General features: G+C 45.7%; 1 protein-coding gene across 2 annotated transcripts in view; it reads right to left on the bottom strand.

Moving 5' to 3' along the window:
• Positions 1-21740, bottom strand: part of LOC124711258 (putative fatty acyl-CoA reductase CG5065) — a 240792-nt gene that overhangs the window by 73204 nt on the left and 145848 nt on the right. For both annotated transcript variants that reach the window (XM_047241230.1, XM_047241231.1), the window contains 3 exons: positions 20052-20392; positions 17492-17731; positions 7447-7586 (listed from right to left, as the gene is read on the bottom strand). In XM_047241230.1, coding sequence (XP_047097186.1) covers positions 7447-7586; positions 17492-17731; positions 20052-20392 — 721 coding nt within the window. The remainder of the gene's footprint in view (positions 1-7446; positions 7587-17491; positions 17732-20051; positions 20393-21740) is intronic.

The following is a 21740-nucleotide window of genomic DNA, read 5'->3' as shown; positions in this document are numbered from 1 at the left end:
TGACATGAGAAAAGTTTCCAACCGATTTCTCATACACAAACAGCAGTTGACCGGCGTTACCTGGTGAAACGTTGTTGTGATGCCTCGTGTAAGGAGTAGAAATGCGTACCATCACGTTTCCGACATTGATAAAGGTCGGATTGTAGCTTATCGTGATTGCGGTTTATCGTATCGCGACATTGCTGCTCGCGTTGGTCGAGATCAAATGGTTCAAATGGCTCTGAGCACTATGGGACTTAACTTCTGTGGTCATCAGTCCCCTAGAACTTAGAACTACTTAAACCTAACTAACCTAAGGACATCACACACATCCATGCCCGAGGCAGGATTCGAACCTGCGACCGTAGCAGTCCCGCGGTTCCGGACTGCGCGCCTAGAACCACGAGACCACCGCGGCCGGCTGGTCGAGATCGAATGACTGTTAGCAGAACATGGAATAGCTGGTTTCACGAGGGTAGTACGGAACGCCGTGCTGGATCCCAAACGCCTCGTATCACTAGCTGTCGAGATGACAGGCATCTTATCTGCATGGCTGTAATGGATCGTGCAGCCATGTGTGAATCCCTGAGTTAACAGATGGGGACGTTTGCAAGACAACAACCATCTGCACGAACAGTTCGACGACGTTTGCAGCAGCATGGACTATCAGCTCGGAGAACATGGCTGCGGTTACCCTTGACGCTGCATCACAGACAGGAGCGCCTGCGATGGTGCACTCAACGACGAACCTGGGTGCACGAATGGCAAAACGTCATTTTTTCCGATGAATCCAGGTTCTGTTTACAGCATCATGATGGTCGCATCCGTGTTTCGTGACATCGCGGTGAACGCACGTTGGAAGCGTGTATTCGTCATCGCCATACTGGTGTATTACCCGGTGTGATGGTATGGGGTGCCATTGGTTACACGTCTCGGCCACCTCTTCTTCACATTGACGGCACTTTGAACAGTGGACGTTACATTTCAGATGTGTTACGACCCGTGGCTCTACCCTTAATTCGATCCCCGCGAAACCCTATATTTCAGCAGGATAATGCACGACCGCCTGTTGCAGGCCCTGTACGGTTCTTTCTGGATACAGGAAATGTTCGACTGCTGCCCTTTCCAGCACATTCTCCAGATCTCTCACCAATTGGAAACGTCTGGTCAATGGTGGCCGAGCAACTGGCTTGTCACAATACGCCAGTCACTACTCTTGATGAACAGTGGTATCGTGCTGAAACTGCTTGGGCAGCTGTACCTGTACACACCATCCAAGCTCTGTTTGACTCAATGCCCATGCGTATCAAGGCCTTTGTTACAGCCAGAGGTGGTTGTTCTGGGTACTGATTTCTCAGGATCTACGCACCCAAATTGCGTGAAAGTGTAATCACATGTGAGTTCCAGTATAATATATTTGTCCAATGAATACCCGTTTATCATCTGCATTTCTTCTTGGTGTAGCAATTTTAACGGCCTGTAGTGAAAATGGAAATCTTTCCATGTGTAATGGATTAGCAATGGGGCGTGGGCACTAAAGGTTAAACATGTGAGAAAGGCATAATGTTGATTTTATTATTAACCGCCACTTAACACAATTTGTCCATTTGGAGGCGTCGAATCGATGCTGTACAGAGCCAGATTTGCACCTGGTGCCTAAAATTTGAACAATTTCTTCTTAGTGTGAATCAGTTTAGCATTAACCCATTTGCATATCTACCAAGTTCCGCTGCCATACGATAATTACATACTAGACTTCCGTCGGTAGCTGCGCTTTTGTTCTAACCTTCTGATATAACATGGAACAAGAGTTAGGCTGGCAATTGCAAACATCAGCAGAAAATGAGTTGGCAAATCAGAGACGTAACCGTGGATTGTTTCATTGCGTTGTAAATGACCGACGCCTATGCAAGTGATTCCTGCCAGCTGTGTCAACAAAGCATCAAATATTACCAGATGGAGAAGTGTACTACTGGCCGTTAAAACTGCTACACCACAAAGATGACGTGCTACAGATGCGAAATTTAACCGACAGAAAGAAGATGCTGTGATATGCAAAGGATTAGCTTTTCAGAGCATTCACACTAGAATGGCGCCGGTGGCGACACCTACAACGTGCTGACATGAGGGAAGTTTCCAACCGATTCTCAGGATGTATGCTACCAAATTGCGTGAAAATGTGATCACATGTCAGTTCTAGTATAATATATTTGTCCAATGAATACTCTTTTGTCATCTGTATTTCTTCTTGGTGTAGCGTTTTAAATGATCGGAAGTGTTAGTGGCTGCTCAGCTGCAAACTGCACTAACCATTGCAAAAATGGTTTTCGGACTTTTAGATTTCCATGCGATCGTGAACGGAAAAAAAGATGGGACACAAATTGCCACAGAGACAACTTGTTACCACTACCCGGCACTCCACTGTGCACTGTAAGTATATGTCAATACAGGTAGTTACAAAAATGAAACCAGTTGTATGAGTCAAGCAGTTTATCTTAAAATTTTTTGAGTTCTGAGATATTTCCGCAATTGGCAAAATGGAGAGGATTTTTTAGGCCTATTATGATTGTTTATTGATGCACAAATTGAACAATACTTAAGCCGACTTCTTATATAGGTACGGTAGGTTCAAAAATGGTTCAAATGGCTCTAACTTAACATCTAAGGTCATCAGTCCCCTACAACTTAGAACTACTGAAACCTAACTAACCTAAGGACATCACACATATCCATGCCCGAGGTAGGATTCGAACCTGCGATCGTAGCGGTCGCGCGGTTCCCGACTGTAGCGCCTCGTACCGCTCGGCCAATGCGGTCGGGCACGGGCATGGATGTGTGTGATGTCCTTAGGTTAGTTAGGTTTAAGTAGTTCTAAGTTCTAGGGGAGTGATGACCTCAGCAGTTAAGTCCCATAGTGCTCAGAGCCATTTTTTTGTTACTGCATAGCACCCACATTTGAACACATTCGTACAGAGTTTTCAATTCATTATACAAACTACCACGCCAGTTCCGAGCCTACATTTCTATAGCCGTATAATACTGCATTCCAACTTCTCTGTTACATGAAAAGGTTGTTCTTAGTATCTCTAAACAATTAGTTACTGTTCGATACAATTTCCACATGCAGTATCAAATATTTTATAATAAATACTGTAAAAGGTTGCATGAATCATTTAACCACCCACAAGGTAAATATTGCCGAATCCTCGGAACTGGGGAGAACATGGCGGACGATTCAGCCTATTACAGTGAAGCGCCAAGGAAACTGGTATAGGCATGCGAATTCAAATACAGACATACGTAAACAGGCAAAATTTGACGCTGCGGTCGGCAACGCATATATAAGACAACAAGTGTCTGGCGCAGTTAGATCGGATATTGCTGCTACAATGACAGGTTATCAAGATTTAAGTGAGTTTGAACGTGGTGTTATAGTTGTCGCACGAACGATGGCACACAGCCTCTCAGAGGTAGCGATTAAGTGGGGATTTTCCCGTACGACCATTTCACGAGTGTGCCGTGAATATCAGGAATCGGGTAAAACATCAAATCGCCGACATCGCTGCAGCCGGAAAAAGATCCTGCAAGAACGGGACCAACGACAACTGAATAGAATCCTTCAGTGTGACAGAATTGCGACCCTACCTGAACTTGCTGCAGATTTCAGTGCTGGGCCCTCAACAGATGTCAGCGTGCGAACCATTCAATGAAACATCATCGATATGGGCTTTCGGAGCCGAAGTCTCACTCTTGTACCCTTGATGATTGTGTAGCGGGACTTTGAATTTCGTCGCACTACACTCGTTCCCTCAGATAAAAATTATACCGTCGCACCGGTATGAGCGCTCGACGGCGGAGAAAATAGTAAAGTTGTAACTCTTTTTTTCTATCCGTTTCTTTTTGTGTCTCTCGACAGCGGAAGCTTAATGCAGACGTAAAAAAACTTATTAGCTGGTCTTGATATGATTTTAATGTGTAGACATATTGTGGAAGTTGTTATGAAATTTGGAGGATGGAAGTAGCAAAGTAAATTAAATTGAATTTAATATCAAGACGGTTTTGTATACATTCCTGGACAATGAAACTTACTGCAAGATTTCGGAGCAGACTTTTCACGCAGAAATAAAGTAGGAGATTTTTGAAGACCTGGACGCCGCACGAAAGAAGAAGACATGTTAAGATGACAAAGGATGAACTCTTATCTACGCCATTCCCCCTTGTCAGTTACACTTTGTTATTCTCTGTTCTTTTTCGAATAATTTTTGTAGTGGAAATTGGTTTAACTTTTGCTCATAAACGCCACAAGGACCACCCCAACAATAGCTTTTCCGAATCACGAAGTCCGGTAGCTTTTCTGTAATACGAAGTCCGATTTGCTTTTCATTCTTTCCCTTTTTCACGGTCATTTACGATTTTAAAAAACACCTTTTTACTCACGATTTCTTCCCAGATTTTCAACCTTTTCTTTTCTTTTCTTCTCATTTTCTTTTCTATTAACCACTACAATTGCACGACACAAAGCTTTATGCCTAGCCTCGGCCCGTCAACACCGATTTTGGACTGTTGCTGACTGGAAACATTTTGCGTAGTTGGTCGAGTCTATTCAAATTGTATGGGGCGGATGGACGTGTACGGGTATGGGGACAACCTCGTGAATCCATGGACCCTGCATGTCAGCAGGGGACTGTTCAAGCTGGTGGAGGCTCTGTTGATGGTATGGGGCGTGTGCAGTTGGAGTGATATGGGTTACCTGATAGTCTAGATGCAACTCTGACAGATGACACGTACATAAGGATCCTGTCTGACCACCTGCATCCGTTCATGTCCATTGCGCTCTCCGACGGACTTGGACGATTCCAGCAGGACAATGCTACATCCTGTAGGTCGAGAATTTCTACAGAGTGGCTCTTCTGCGTTTAAACACTTCGCTGGCCACCATGCTCGCCAGACATGAACATTATTGAGCATAACTGGGGTGTCTTGTAACGCCCTGTTCAGAAGAGCTCTCCATGCCCTCGTACTCGTATCGATTTACGGACTGCAGGAATCGTGGTGTCAGTTCCCTCCAGCACTACTTCAGACGTTAGTCGAGCCGATGCCATGTCGTTTTGTGGCACTTCTGAGTGCAGGTGTAGCAGTTTCTTTGGTTCTTCAGTGCATGTAGTAGGAGCTCCACTTCAGTGCGCAAACTCCCCTCAGCTCGCTCCGCTACGCCTCGCGCCGTGCCGTACTGTCCATTCCTCTCTCCCTTCCCCCCCCCCCCCCCCCCACCCCCTCGCAGACACACCGCCCCGCCTCCTTTTCACTACAAGTACGCTCTCTAGCTGATGACACAGTACGTGCAACAGAATCTTTGCCTCAAAGACGTGCTACGATTTATCGATGGGTGTTGGCATGACTCAAACTTAACTATACAGGGTGGTCCATTGATAGTGACCGGGTCAAATATCTCACGAAATTAGCATAAAACGAGAAAACTACAAAGAACGAAACTCGTCTAGCTTGAAGGGCGTAACCAGATGGCGCTATGGTTGGCCCGCAAGATGGCGCTACCATAGGTCAAACGGATATCAGCTGCGTTTTTTAAAATAGGAACCCACATTTTTTATTACATATTCGTGTAGTACGTAAAGATATATGAATGCTTTAGTTGGACCATTTTTTTCGTTTTGTGATAGATGGCGCTGTAATAGTGACAAACCTGTAAGTACGTGGTATCCCGTAACATTCCGCCAGTGCGGACGGCATTTGCTTCGTGATACATTACCCGTGTTAAAATGGACTGTTTACCGATTGCGGAAAAGGTCGATATCGTGTTGATGTATGGCTATTGTGATCAAAATGCCGAACTGGCGTGTGCTACGTATGCTGCACGGTATCCTGGACGACATCATCCAAGTGTCCGGACAGTTCGCTGGATAGTTACGTTAGTTAAGGAAACAGGAAGTGTTCAGCGTCAACCACGACTTGCAACAAATGATGATGCCCAAGTAGGTGTTTTAGCTGCTGTCGCGGTTAATCCGCACATTAGTAGCAGACAAATTGCGCGAGAATCGGGAATCTCAAAAACGTCGGTGTTGAGAATGCTACATCAACATCGATTGCACCCCGTACCATATTTCTATGCACCAGGAATTGCATGGCGACGACTTTGAACGCCGTATACAGTTCTGCCACTGGGCACAAGAGAAATTACGGGACGATGACAGATTTTTTGCACTCGTTCTATTTAGCGACGAAGCGTTATTCATCAACAGCGGTAACGTAAACCGGCATAATATGTACTATTGGGAAACGGAAAATTCACGATGGCGGCGACAAGTGGAACATCAGCGACCTTGGCGAGTTAATGTATGGTGCGGCATTATGGGAGGAAGGATAATTGGCCCCTATTTTATCGATGGCAGTCTAAATAGTGCAATGTAGCTGATTTCCTACGTAATGTTCTACCGATGTTACTACAAGATGTTTCACTGCATGACAGAATGGCGATGTACTTTCAACATGATGGATGTCTGGCACATAGCTCGCGTACGGTTGAAGCGCTGTTGAATAACATATTCATGACAGGTGGCTTGGCCGTCGAAGCACCATACCATGGCCCGCACGTTCACCGGATCTGACGTCCCCGGATTTCTTTCTGTGGGGAAAGTCGAAGGATATTTGCTATACTGATCCACCGACAACGCCTGAAGACATGTGTCAGCGCATTGTCAATGCAAACTACCCGCTGTTGAGAGGAATGTCGTTACACGCATTGCCAAATGCATTGAGGTTGACGAACATCATTTTGAGCATTTATTGCATTAACGTGGTATTTACAGGTAATCACGGTGTAACAGCATGCGTTCTCAGAAATGATAAGTTCACAAAGGTACGTGTAACACAATGGAACAACCCAAATGAAATGTTCAAACGTACCTACGTTCTGTATTTTAATTTAAAAAACCTACCTGTTCCCAAACGTTCGTCTAAACTTGTGAGCCATATGTTTGTGACTATTACAGCGCCATCTATCACAAAGCGATATAAGGGGTCCAACTAAAACATTCATATTTCTTTACGTAATACACGAATATGTAATAAAAATGGGGGTTCGTATTTTTAAAAAAACGCAGTTGATATCCGTTTGACCTATGGCAGCGCCATCTAGCAGGCCAACCATAGTGCCATCTGGTTTCCCCCTTCAAGCTAAACAAGTTTGGTACTTTGTAGTTTTTTCGTTGGACGCTTATTTTGTGAGATATTTGATCTGGTCACAATCAATGGACCACCCTGTAGATTGTTGTCTGTCAAAGACAAAACTTATCTATTGATTAGTAAAATAACTAACTCGACTTGAACAGTGTTGTTTAAAAAGGGAAATGTTGAAGGCTTAGCGTATTTATGCGACAATTAGGACTTGGCTCACAAAACCGGGAAGCTTGTGTTACTGCAGCATTGCAATGATGCGCGTTGTGGGCCTACCTCCGAAGGTCGCCTGTGTCCTCTCTGAGGTTGTCGCAGAGCTGCAGGAGTGCAGCGGCCGTCATGGGCGGCTCAAACACGCACTCACGCACCTGACGTCGCACGCACTGCACGTACGCCGTCGACGTGTGCACCACCGCCTGCGATCAGGAAAAACACATGCATAAGTGGCTGCGCTCAGGTTCTGAGACCGTTCGCAGGACAGCTTAAATGGTTATTAATTTTCAATAACGAGGAAAAAGGTAAAGGAATTGGGGGTTAAATTCTCGAGACGTTTTTTCGTGAAAGGGTCTTTCAGTTCGATGCTGTTGACAAAAACTTGTCAGGTTCGGAGGCATTAAGTTGTCAGGTCGGCTACGGATAAATACACACATCAAGAAAAGTTTTGCATCATCCCGGGTCCTAGAACTCCTGAAGATAGACGTTGACTGTGGATATTGTATCACAGACACAGTCCCTTTGACTCTTCAGAGGTGTTACTAAACCCACCCAAAGATGCAAACAACCATGCGTCAGCAGTGCCTTTTAGACGGAGGGGTCCGACAGCCGATCAGTTCCAGTCTTTCCACCAGGAAGGAGGTACACAGCTTGTGTTTTCTGCAGTTCAACCATGCGGTTCGATCGCGCCCGCATTGTTACTTTGTGCTAGGAAGGGCTCTCAAGAAGGGAAGTGTCCAGGCGTCTCGAAGTGAGCCAGAGCGATGTTGTTCTGACACGGAGGAGATACAGAGAGACGGGAACTGTCGATGACATGCCTTGCTCAGGCCGTACGAGGGCTACTACTGCAGTGGATGACCGCTACCTACGGATTATGGCTGGGAGGAACCCTGACAGCAACGCCACCATGTTGAATAATGCTTTTCGTGCAGCCACAGGACGTCGAGTTACGACTCCAAAAACTATGCGCAATGGGCTGCATAATGCGCAACTTCACTCCCGACGTCCATAGGGAGGTCCATCTTTGCAACCACGACGCCGCGCAACACAGTACAGATGGGCCGAACAACATGCCGAATGGGCCGCTCAGGATTGGCATCACGTTTTCACTGATGAGTGTCGCATATGCCTTCAACCAGGGAACCCTGTCAGGCTCAACGCCTTAGACACACTGTCCAGGCCGGCCGGAGTGGCCGAGTGATTCTAGGAGCTACAGTCTGGAGCCGCACGTCCGCTACTGCCGCAGGTTCGAATCCTGCCTCGGCCATGGATGTCTGTGATGTCCTTAGCTTAGTTAGGTTTAAGTAGTTCTAAGTTCTAGGGGACTGATGACCTCAGAAGTTAAGTCCCATAGTGCTCAGAGCCATTTGAGCATTGTCCAGCGAGTGCAGCAAGGTGGAGGTTCCCTGTGTTTTGGGGTGGAATTATGTTGGGTCAACGTACGCCGCTGGTGGGGCAACGGCTATACGATACGTGAACGCCATCCTCCGACCTATAGTGCAACCATATCGGCAGCATATTGGCGAGGCATTCGTCTTCATGGACGACAATTCGCGTGTACATCTTGTGAATGACTACCTTCAGGATAATGACATAGCTCGACGAGAGTGGCCAGTATGTTCTCCAGGCATGAACCCTATCGAACATGCCTGGGACAGATTGAAAAGGGCTGTTTATGGACGACGTGACCCACCAACAACTCTGAGGCACCTACGCCGAGTCGCCGTTGAGGAGTGGAACAGTCTGGACCAACAGTGCCTTGATGAACTTGTCGATAGTATGCCACGGCGAATACAGGCATGCATCAATGCAAGATGGCTTGCTACTGGGTATTAGAGGTACCGGTGTGTACAGCAGTCTGGACCACCACCTCTGAAGGTCTCGCTGTATGGTGGTACAAAATACAATGTGTGGTTTTCATGAGCTATAAACAGGGAGGAAATGATGTTTATGTTGATCTCTATTTTATGTACTAGTTCCGGAACTCTCTGTCCTGAGGTGATGCAAAACTTTTTTTGATGAGTGTACTTTGAGAGCACAGATGTGTGGGAGCGTGCCTCCATAAGGAAAGAAGGGAGAAAATAGTGTTTAATGTCCCGTCGACAACAAGGACATTAGAGACGGAGCACATGTTCCGATTTGTGAAGGCTGGGGGAGGCAAACGGAGGAACCATCTTACAAGGGAACCTCCCAATCGCACCCCCCCTCAGATTTAGTTATAAGTTGGCACAGTGGATAGGCGTTGAAAAACTGAACAAAGATCAATCGACAAAACAGGAACAAGTTGTGAGGAACTACGAAAAAAAATAAGCAAAATATACAAACTGAGTAGTCCATGCGCAAGATAAGCACCCGTCGTTAGCGTGTGCAGCTGCGGAACGAGAGGTCCTTGGTTCAAGTCTTCCCTCGAGTGAAAAGTTTACTTTCTTTATTTTCGCAAAGCTATGATCTGTCCGTTCGTTCATTGACGTCTCTGTTCACTGTAATAAGTTTAGTGTCTGTCCTTTGCGACCGCACTGCAAAACCGTGCGATTAGTAGACGGAAGGACACGCCTCTCCAATGGGAACCGAAAACATTTGATCGCAAGGTCATAGGTCAACCGATTCCTCCACAGGAAAACACGTCTGATATATTCTATACGACACTGGCGACGGCATGCGTTTCACACGACAGGAATATGTTGTCGACCCACCTAACTTGTACACTTCGCGAATGGGTGAAAAGATTCTTCTACCTTGCCCGATTTAGGTTTTCTTGAGGATGTGATAATCACTCCCAAGAAATGATGAAAACATAAGAGTTTGTCATATAAACTGCAAGAAATGAATGGAACAGTTTCACAGTCACACAGTTTTCCCTGTGCTCTGTCAAAACATATGTTTTTAACGTTTTCAAATTTTTCCGTGTGTAGCCCGTCAAATCCTGCATATGTCCAAGGAAATCTGAACATATCCTGGAATTTTGGAGAGCGAAGTTGATTATGTATGAGTGTCTGAACTTTGATAATTGACACACGATCACGTAAACAATACTGCTCTGTGTACCTGTGCAGCTTCTCAAAATCATAGGATCTTTTCACAGAGTATTTCACTTGCCGAAAACCAAACACATCTAACGGTTGCACAGGAGGTGTACAACCTGGAGGAATGGTAATCACGTCTACTCCCACGCTAAAATTGTACAATGCGTGATCCTTCTGTCCTGTATAGCTGTCAAGGAGTAAGGCAAAATCTTTGTCCGCGTAAGGAGCAATCACACGTCCTTTCGTCTACTAATCGCACGGTTATGCGGTGCGGTCGCAAAGGACAGACACTAAAGTTATTACAGTGAACAGAGACGTCAATGAACGAACGGACATATCATAACTTTACGAAAATAAAGAAAGTAAACTTTTCACTCGAGGGAAGACTTGAACCAAGGACCTGTCGTTCCGCAGCTGCACACGCTAACGACGGGTGCTTATCTTGCGCAAGGACTACTCAGTTTGTATATTTTGCTTATTTTTTTCATAGTTCCACACAACTCCTTCCTGTTTTCTCGATTGATCTGTGTTCAGTTTTTCAAGGCCTATCCACTGTGACAACTTATAACTAAATCTGAGGGGGATGCGATGGGGAAGTTCTCTCGTTAGCATTCGTTTGGAGCGATGTAGGGAAATCGCGGATACGTCACACTGTTCTCTTTAAAATGCAACCATTTGCTGTGCAGACCTCTGCGAGACGTACACGAAGAGATGCAATGAGGTTCTGGAATGTACTGACAGGTATGTGGAGCCATGCCGACTCCAGTGCCGTGGTCAGCTTCTCGATTCAGGATCCGTGGCGTGAACAGCCCTGTCGAGGTGGTCCTACAGATTATCGACTGGGTTAAAATCTGAGGAGTATGGTGGCTAAGTGAGTATGATAAGCTCATCCTGGCACTCTTCGAACCACGCAATACACTGCGAGTTGTGTGATGCATTCCGTTGTTCGGCTGCAAGATGCTATCATGCCGAAGAAAAACAAAGTGCATGTACGGGTAGACATGGTCCTCAAGTATGGATGCATACTTGTGTTGATCCATTGTGCCTTTAAGGGGCTCCGGAACGCCCTATACTTGCAATGTTAAAATAACGCTTATAAATTACATCTTTCCTCACAAAGTATTTGAGGTAGGAAGTTGAACTTTTTACAGATTATTTATTGGAATATGGGCTACAACTTAACACAGGGATTTTACAAAATATTAGTTCAGTTATTAAAGATGATTTTTTTTCAATTGTAATGAAAATTCACAACATTTTTTTGCAATTTTTTATTTATATATTCAAAAATATACAGTTTTTTGGAAAAAGGCTCTGTTAAATTATGCAGAAGGTACTGTGTAACATTTACTGAAAGTTTGAAACTAATACATTTGGGAGATCCTTAGAAAACATGTAATTAGTATGAGAAAATAAAAGTTTTGGGAATCGAGCGACAAAGATTGGATTAACTTTTTAGTGCATTCCAGGTCCATAGGATGGATGATCTTCATCCTCTGCAAACTCCTCCTCCAGCTTCCTCTTGTTCCTCCTGCTGTTTACTCTTGCTTGTATTTCTAGACTCTTTACAGCCCTGTCTGCAGCCCGAAGGCGTTCCTTGTCTAAAGCAAGCATCGCTCGTTGTTGTGTTCGTAGATTTTGCTACCATTTTCTTCAGTTGCAGTTACTGCAACACTGTTCCAAAAGGTGGTCATGTATGAACACTTATCACATTTCAGTTGTATTTCACTAGCAAGTCCTACGTGCTTTATTATGGAGAGTTACAGACCAACTTCACTACAATGAATACATCTTACACAGTTTGAAAAAATTCCTTTGAGAACCGACATATCAAATATTTCATTCACATCCGATTCGCCCATAAAACATTCATAGTTTTCACTCATTGAACCAAGCTTCTTCTGTGAAGTATTTTCTTTCCCACTTTGACTGCTATGGGTGTACTTGAGAGGTTAGGTTCACTCACTTGGTTATCGTCTTTATTGTTTACAGTAATAACACATACCTTTGGCTTTCCAACATTTCTCCTTTTCTTAAAACCCTTCAGAGGATTTCTAATAACTTTACTTTTACTCATTATTATACTTCAACAAAACAGAGACTCAAGAAACAGAATTAATTACGAATACTTTCGAGATAAGGAAAGAGTAAATAAACATGAAACAATCGACAATCACACCAGCGATATATATTGAACCATCACAGGTTAGCCACAACACATACTTTATCTCACATCACTAAAATGTACCTGATGAACACGGACGTTAATAATAACACATTTGACAGGAGTTTAACAGCGCCACAGTGGGTCACGCCCATGTAGAACACATTTCAAAAAAAATTTAAAAATAGTTGTAGTCTTCGGAATTGAATAAATTATATATCTATTAAAAGGTAATAGTCTGCAGATTCAGAAAACGCAAAAAAGTAAAAATTGAACTTTTCATGATTTTGAGCCTTTCCGGAGCCCCTTAAGAATTGACCGGACCATAACGCTCCCTCCTCCGACTTGGACGCTTCCGACAACTGCTGCGGAGTGTTTGCTTTTTAGATGTTTCTCCGTGTATACGCCAATGACCATCTGTCCGATGGAGAATAAAACGCGACTTATCTGAGAAGAGCACCTGACACCGCTTAGTGGATGTCCAGCTACGGTAGTGGCGTCCATATTCCAGCCTTCGTGGTTAATGACCAGCAGTCAGCACGGGTGCATGAAACAGGTGCCTACTGTGGAGGTCCGTATGCAGCAACGTTAGCTGAACGGTCGTTCAGGAGACGCTGCTGGTAGCCTCTTGGTCCATCTGGGCGGTCAGTTGTCAAAATTTGCAAGTCTGTTCGCGGGTACACTTCCTTGCAGCCGTCTTCAACCCGTGTCATCTACGCTACAGGCCATTAAAATTCCTACACCAAGAAGAAATGCAGATGATAAACGGGTAACCATTGGACAAATATATTATACTAGAACTGACATGTGATTACATTTTCACACAATTTGGTAGCATAGATCCTCAGAAATCAGTACACAGAACAACCACCTCTGGCCGCAATAACGGCCTTCATACCCGTGGGCATTGAGTCAAACAGAGTTTGGATGGCGTGTACAGGTACAGCTGCCCATGCAGCTTCAACACGATACCACAGTTAATCAAGAGTAGTGACTGGCGTATTGTGAAGAGCCAGTTGCTCGGTCACCATTGACCAGACTTTTCAGTTGGTGAGAGATCTGGAAAATGTGCTGGCCAGGGTAGCAGTCGAACGTTTTCTGTATGCAGAAAGGCCCGTACAGGACCTGCAACATGCAGTCGCGCATTATCCTGCTGAAATGTAGGGTTTCGCAGTGATCGAATGAAGGGTAGAGCCACGGGTGGTAACACATCTGAAATGTTACGTCCACTGTTCAAAGTGCCGTCAATGCGAACAAGAGGTGACCGAGACGTGTAACCAATGGCACCCCATACCATCACGCCGGGTGATACGCCAGTATGGCGATGACGAATACACGCTTCAAATGTGCGTTCACCGCGATGTCGCCAAACACGGATGTGACCATCATGATGCTGTAAAAAGAACCCGGATTCATCCGAAAAAATGACGTTTTGCCATTCGTGCACCCAGGTTCGTCGTTGAGTACACCATCGCAGGCGCTCCTGTCTGTGATGCAGCGTCAAGGGTAACCGCAGCCATGGTCTCCGAGATGATAGTCCATGCTGCTGCAAACGTCGTCGAACTGTTCGTGCAGATAGTTGTCTTGCAAACGTCCCCATCTGTTGACTCAGAAATCGAGACATGACTGCACGATCCGTTACCGCCATACGGATAAGATGCCTGTCATCTCGACTGCTAGTGGTACGAGGCCATTGGGCTCCAGCACGGCGTTCCGTATTACCCTCCTGAACCCACCGATTCCATATTCTGCTAACAGTCATTGGATCTCGACCAACGCGAGCAGCAATGTCGCGATAAGGCAAATCGCAATCGCGATAGGCTACAATCCGACCTTTATCAAAGTTGGAAGCGTGATGGTACGCATTTCTCCTTCTTACACGAGGCATGACAACAACGTTTCACCAGGCAACGCCGGTCAACTGCTGTTTGCGTAAGAGAAATCGATTGGAAACTTTCCTCATGTCAGCACGTTGTAGGTGTCGCCACCGGTGCCAACCTTGTGTGAATGCTCTGAAAAGCTAATCATTTGCATACCACAACATTTTCTTCCTGTCGGTTAAATTTCGCGTCTGTATCAGGCCATCGTCGTGGTGTAGCAATTTTAATGGCCAGTAGTGTATGACCCATGATCAGGTCCGGGCCTAGGAGGGGAGGAGGGGGGGGGGCAAAGCGGAGTATCTGCCCCAGGCAGCAATTTTAGGGGTTGCCAAATTCATACTACTGAAGAAAGAAACCTTATTTCACAAAGGAACTAGCATACGATGCACCTTGCTCTATTGATTGTTCATTAGATTTTGAGACGCATCGCTGTTGGTTTTTGGACATTTTTGAGCGTATTCTATGTTGATATCTGAACGAATCATATGCTGATTTTTGAATGTGTGCATACATGACGTCTCTACCAGGAGAGTCCCTGCCGCATCTAGAAATAAAAAATTTTCCCGCAGACAAAAGAGGTATATGAACCGAGATGAATGAACCCAAATGGGTGAGTGCCAGTCGGTGTTTGATTATATGGTTGACTGGGTATGCGAATGACGAGCATTTTATAAGTATTAGCAAAATCCATCCATTCAGACTACCAGAGTGGAAATAAACATCTAACTGAAATAACAGGTAAGAAAGGTATCTTCTTGGTGTATCCAAGAAAATGAAATCTGATAGAATATTTTTGCCGAATTGCTGCACTACTAAGGTCCAGTTGAACAGTCCCCCCCAGTTAGCAGCCGCCTGATTCTGCTCTCGGAACAGCGCGGAAAACGCGTTGTACGAAAACGTAAGAACGTCTAACCGGAGGATAATTATGGGATAACTAAACTAGTGAGTCTGGCATGGTTAATAACTAAATCAGTGATTCTGGTAGGGTTTCGTGAAGTTAACCAGAGAATAAGTTTTGACAATGGCGGGAACAGTTACAGAATTATTGATGACAAAATTGTTTTAAGAACGAGGAAGCAGAAGAAACGGGGTCATCACAATTTATGTGGAAGATTATGACGATTCCAAATTTAAATAAAAATTTCGTACTACTACAACTTTTCAGTCTCATGCTTGAGAAAGTGGAGCATGAAATGTGAAACTATTTTCTAACATAAAACTTTTTGCTTGCAGTAGGTCTAATAGGCATCTGATGTTGGTACTTCGTGAATTATATTCTGTCGTGCTATTTACGTAAATGAGATACATAAAAATGACAATTTGTACCAAAACAGTCTCTCTTATTTGGCGTGTGTTACAAATGCTGCTACATTAGAAAGGCCTATTTCGTTTCATCTACAGACAGTGACAAAATATATGAATTCAAAATCGAGAAACCACACCGTCTTGGGTACTATTTGTATTGACAGCTTTTTCAGTATTAGACAGCGACATTTTGATTTTTCATGTAGCAAAACGTTTGACAAACTTCGATTAGGTAATAGATTCATTCTCAGAAAGAAAAGCACGCCGTGTATAGCTGTAGCAAGATTAGAGAGATTGTAGGCGCGCAGTCCGGAACCGTGCGACTGCTACGGTCGCAGGTTCGAATCCTGCCTCGGGCATGGATGTGTGTGATGTCCTTAGGTTAGTTAGGTTTAAGTGGTTCTAAGTTCTAGGGGACTGATAACCACAGCAGTTGAGTCCCATAGTGCTCAGAGCCATTTGAACCATTTGATTAGAGAGAAAAGATTTCTGGGGCCTAAGGATTGAAGAAATGTGCCCTGTCTTGCTTTCGCTTGTGTTTACTGCTTTTATGTTTATGTCACACAAAAGAGAAAGTTATTAGTTAATAGGCAGTAAAGAGTGCAAATTTTCTGAAGAGTTCTTATTCTCCTGGTGACAAGTAATCCCATCCAGTATTAATTGAGAGTTTTTTTAGGGGAGGGGTGGGTAGGATGTCAAACCAGCCGACAGGGAGCAGGAGAGGTACCACAGGACATTTAAATTTCCACAGTCCTGGATGTAGGCTTGATGGCTTCCATTGCGAAATACGCATGTTTGAATTCCAGTGATAGACGAACGCTGTGTGAAGAGTCGTGGCACTACACTTTGGCACATTTAGGACCAAATAACATGTCTTATATTTTCTGTAACATACATCTTTTGCATATCAAACCTTCAGAAACATGCGTACTATAATAGGAGCGCATCTTTGAAAAATCGATTTTTTAACATTTTTGACGTTCTGTCTGAAGCGCTTGAGAGGGTGGTATGGGGAGGGGGAAGAGGCACCACTAATAAAATTTTTGCCCCGGCTCGGAAATATCGTAGACCCGAGACGGCCGATGATGTACCACAGTCACCTGAGGATCAGTTTTGGATAATGCCATTTTGCATGGACGGTATACCGTAACCACTTTGGCACGTGAACAGTTTACGGAGTTAGCCATTCTGGAAATTCTTCAATCCTTGGCCCAAATGCCAATGATTATGCCCTTCTAGACATCCGATAAACCGCTCCGTTTCCACATTACGAGAACGACCACTTTTGAAACTTCCTGGCAGATTAAAACTCTGGACCTTTGCCTTTCGCGGGCAAGTGCTCTACCAACTGAGCTACCCAAGCACGTCTCACGCTTCGTCGTCACAGCTTTACTTCTGCTAGTACCTCGTCTCCTACCTTCAAAACTTTACAGAAGCTCTCCTGCGAACCTTGCAGAACTAGCACTCCCCAAAGAAAGGAGAGAGCACTTGCCCGCGAAAGGCAAAGGTCCTGAATTCGAGTCTCGGTCCGGCACACAATTTTAATCCGCCAAGAAGTTTCATATCAGCTCACCCTCCGTTGCAGAGTGAAAATCTCATTCTGGAAACACCCCCCAGGCTGTGGCTAAACCATGTCTCCGCAATATAAAGTTCCATCCACCACGCACTGTACCGTGGCTTGCCGAGATATTGTGTATGTATAAGCAAGACAGCTGTTTGAGAGTTGCAGCACTCACCTTGAGGTTGGGCATGTCTCGGGCGAGGCGCAGCACCTCCCACGTGCCTCGCACGTTGATGGCCGCAGCCACCTGCAGCTCCTCGTCCAAGCGGACGGTGGCGGCCACGTGGAAGATGACCGAGACTCTGTGGCGCAGCATCGCCGCGTCGTCGGGACTCAAACCCAGGCCCGACTGCGCGACGTCTCCAGCCACCGCCACCAGGCGTCCCCGCTGCTCCTTCCCGATGTTACTGAACACCTGAACACAGAACTACGTAGGAGGTACTGTCTTTCAGATGCTAGTCGTACAATGCCCTAAAAAAAAAAAACATGGTGGCATGTCAGTATAGCAGTATCATTGTGAATTTCAATTCTCTGTGACACTGAGAATGGCCACCAGAGTGCATTAGTGATCTTACCAGGTCTGGTAGGGTATATAAGGGGAGTGAGCAGCATCAAATGCAGACTGACCACTGTGAAGGACATGGAGATGACGCCTACTCTTGTGAGACAGTGTTGTCAGCGCCTGACAGAGTTTGAAAGGGACCTCATCTTGTGTCTCCGTTAGGCTGGTTGGTCGAACCGCGCAGTGTCCAGATTTGTGGGATATTCGGACGCGGCACTCACTTGACGTCAGACTGCACTGCGTCGTGAGGGCAATGGAGGATCGCCGAATTGTACACTAAGCACGTCGTAGTCCCTCCACATCAGCGCCCACCATCCGAGAACAATAATGGACTCCCTGCAACATTCTGTGTTATACATGACCGCTGTATCAGGAATTGACGACAATGAAAATTTGTACCGACTGGGAATCGAACCCGGACTTCCCGCTCTACGCAAGGGTCGCCTTACTCATTTGGCTATCTGTGCACGACTCACGACCAGATCCAAACTTCCGGAAGTCGTCGTTATTGCACCACAACCTGCACTCGTGTACACATTATGCAATTTTCTTACAGGAGAGGATATTTTAATGGATAATCGCAGCTCGGTATCGGCGAATAAATACGATATCGCAGTGCCTGTATCGTTCAGAATGACGATAGAACGATGCAGTATTCCTTTGGACAGACATGCGGAAATGAAATGTGCTATTGTTGTGCGGCTTTTACAGAACTGACAGGTAGTCAGTGGCTCGTATCATTAGCCAATAGCACAGATTGTAATACTGCTTAGGAAACGTATTTTTTGTGCAAATCTATACCTTTTTAAATGGAATAATGCCTATTGAAATTAACAAACTACAAAGTATGGTAAATTAGAATATCAGCGGTGTTTGTTGTGGGATTTTAGTGTAAATCGTTTGCGAGATATTGTACACTACAGGCCATTAAAATAGCTACACCACGAAGATGACGTGCTACAGACGCGCCAACTATGACAAAGGTCGGATTGTAGCCTATCGCGATTTCGGTTTATCGTATCGCGACACTGCTGCTCGCGTTGGTCGACATCCAGTGATTGTTAGCAGAATATGCAATCGGTAGGTTCAGGGGGGTTATACGGATCGCCGTGCTGGATCCCAACGGCCTCGTATCACTAGCAGTCGAGATGATAGGCATCTTATCCGCATGGCTGTAAAGGATCGTGCAGCCACGTCTCGATCCCAGAGTGAACAGATGTGGACGTTTGCAACACAACAACCATCTGCACGAACAGTTCGACGACGTTTGCAGCAGCATGGACTATCAGCTCGGAGACCATGGCTGCGGTTACCCTTGACGCTGCACCACAGACACAGTATACTCAACGTCGAACCTGGGTGCACGAGTGGCAAAACGTCGTTTTTTCGGATGAATCAAGATTCTGTTTACAGCATCATGAAGGTCGCATCCGTGTTTGGCGACATCGCGGTGAACGCACATTGGAAGCGTGTATTCGTCATCGCCATACTGGCGTATCACCCGGCCGAGCAACTGGCTCGTCACAATACTCCAGTCACTACTCTTGATGAACTGTGTTGTCGTGATGAAGCTGCATGTGCAGCTGTACCTCTGTACACGCCATCCAAGGTCTGTTTTACTCAATGCCCAGAAGTATGAAGGCCGTTATTGCGGCCAGAGGTGGTTGTTCGGGGTACTGATTCCTCAGGATCTATGTAACAAAATTGCATTCTCGTATAATATATTTGTCCAATGAATATTCGTTATCATCTGTATTTCTTCTTGGTGTAGGAATTTTAATGGACAGTAGTGTATTTCGGCAAGATAATGCCGCCTACACATGCCAAGAGCTTCTGCTCCTTCTCTTCGTACTTGCCAAACCCTACCTCGAGCAGTAAGATCTCCTGATCTCTCTCCAGTAGAGAACGTTCTGGGTATTATGGGAACAGTCCTCCAACCATATAGGAATTTTGGCGATTTAATGTGCCAATTGGACAGGATTTGGCTGGATATCCCTCAGAAGGACATCCAATAACGCTGCCATTCAGTACCAAGCCGAATAACAGCTTGCACAAGGGTCAGGCGTTAACCAATGCATTATTGACTTGACTATCCCACTTGGATAATTGCTCCGTGGTGTGTTTTTGTCCCCCAGTTCACTCGGACAGCTTGCTACCTGTCAGTACAGCTCACCGGCTTGGAGAGGATGTGTTGGATGCGCTGCTGGACGCTGAATCCCTTCTTGGGTCTGACCAGGGCGTAAACGGTGTCGACGTCGGGACAGGAGCGCAGCAGCTTCTCCAGCAGAACCTTGCCCACGAAGCCGGTGGCTCCTGTCACCAGCACACAGCGGCCGCTGAAGAAACGCTGCACGGGTGTCCCCTTCTGGAGCCGGGGCTCCTCGCACCCGATCACAGCGAGCCGGTGGACTTGTTGCTCACTGCTGGAGTCCCGGACGGCCTCCATCTGCGGGACCTGCGCCTCTGTATCCCCGTCGTTGATGATCGTCATCTTTACAGTGACTGGACTCGAATCTGCGGACACAACATTCCTGGTTGAGATCTTGATAATTGTCAGTCAGTTAAGTGCAGAATGTAGCGAATCAAACACTCATCGTATACATAGTGTAAGATGGCAAAAGCTATGCTCCTTACATGAAGTCATTAAAGATAACCTAACTCACGTTGAGCGAACAGTAGGGCTAAAAAAAGGCACAATGCATCTTGTAGAGGGTATAGTATGGACGTATTGGAATAATTAATGTTGGGTGATGGTTTTAAAGTAATTCACACTACATGAAAACTTTGTGGAAACGTGTCGATTTACTGAACGCTAATTAACCCCGCGGAAGTGTATAGAGTTGTCTGTGGCCGGCTGGGGAACGACGAAGGGAAGCAACAATAGGTAGCTTAGGGCGGCTCAAGCTCTGACGAGCCAGTTGCTCGGCCACCATTGACCAAACGCTTTCAATTGGTGAGAGATCGGGAGAATGTGCAGGCCAGGGCAGCAGGCGAACATTTTCTGTATCCAGAAAGGCCCGTAAAGGACCTGCTAAATGCGGTCGTGCATTATCCTGGTGCAATGTAGGGTTTCGGAGGGATCGAATGAAGAGTACAGCCACGGGTCGTAACACATCTGAAATCTAACGTCCACTGTTGAAAGTGCCGTCAATGCGAACAAGAGGTGACCGAGACGTGTAACCAATGGTGCCCCATACCATCACGCCGTGTGGTACTCCAGTATGGCGAAGACGAATACACGCTTCCAATATGCGTTCACCGCGATGTCGCCAAACACGGATGCGACCATCATGATGCGGTAAACAGAACCTGGATTCATCCGAAAAAAAATGACGTTTTGGCATTCGTGCAGCCAGATTCGTCGTTGAGTACACCATCGCAGGTGCTCCTGCCTATGATGCAGCGTGAAGCGTAACCGCAGCCATGGTCTCCGAGCTGATAGTCCATGCTGCTGCAAACGTCATCGAACTGTTCGTGCAGATGGTTGTTGTCTTGCAAACGTCCCCATCTGTTGACTCAGGGATCGAGATGTCGCTGCACGATCCGTTACAGCCATGCAGATAAGATGCCTGTCATCTCGACTGCTAGTGATACGAGGCTGTTGGTATCCAGCAGGGCGCTCCGTATTACCCTCCTGAACCTACCGGTTCCATATTCTGCTAAAACGTTATGGTACGCATTTTTCCTCCTTACACGAGGCATCACATCAACGTTTCACCAGGCAACGCCGGTCAACTGCTGTTTGTGCATTAGAAATCGGTTGGAAACTTTCCTCATGACAGCACGTTGTAGGTGTCGCCTCCGGCGCAAACCTTGTGTGAATGCTCTGAAAAGGTAATCATTTGCGTATCACAGCATTTTC

The sequence above is a fragment of the Schistocerca piceifrons genome, chromosome 8 (genome assembly GCF_021461385.2).
Source record: "Schistocerca piceifrons isolate TAMUIC-IGC-003096 chromosome 8, iqSchPice1.1, whole genome shotgun sequence".
Lineage (NCBI taxonomy): Eukaryota > Metazoa > Arthropoda > Insecta > Orthoptera > Acrididae > Schistocerca > Schistocerca piceifrons.
This window is presented reverse-complemented; position numbering and strand designations above follow the sequence as displayed.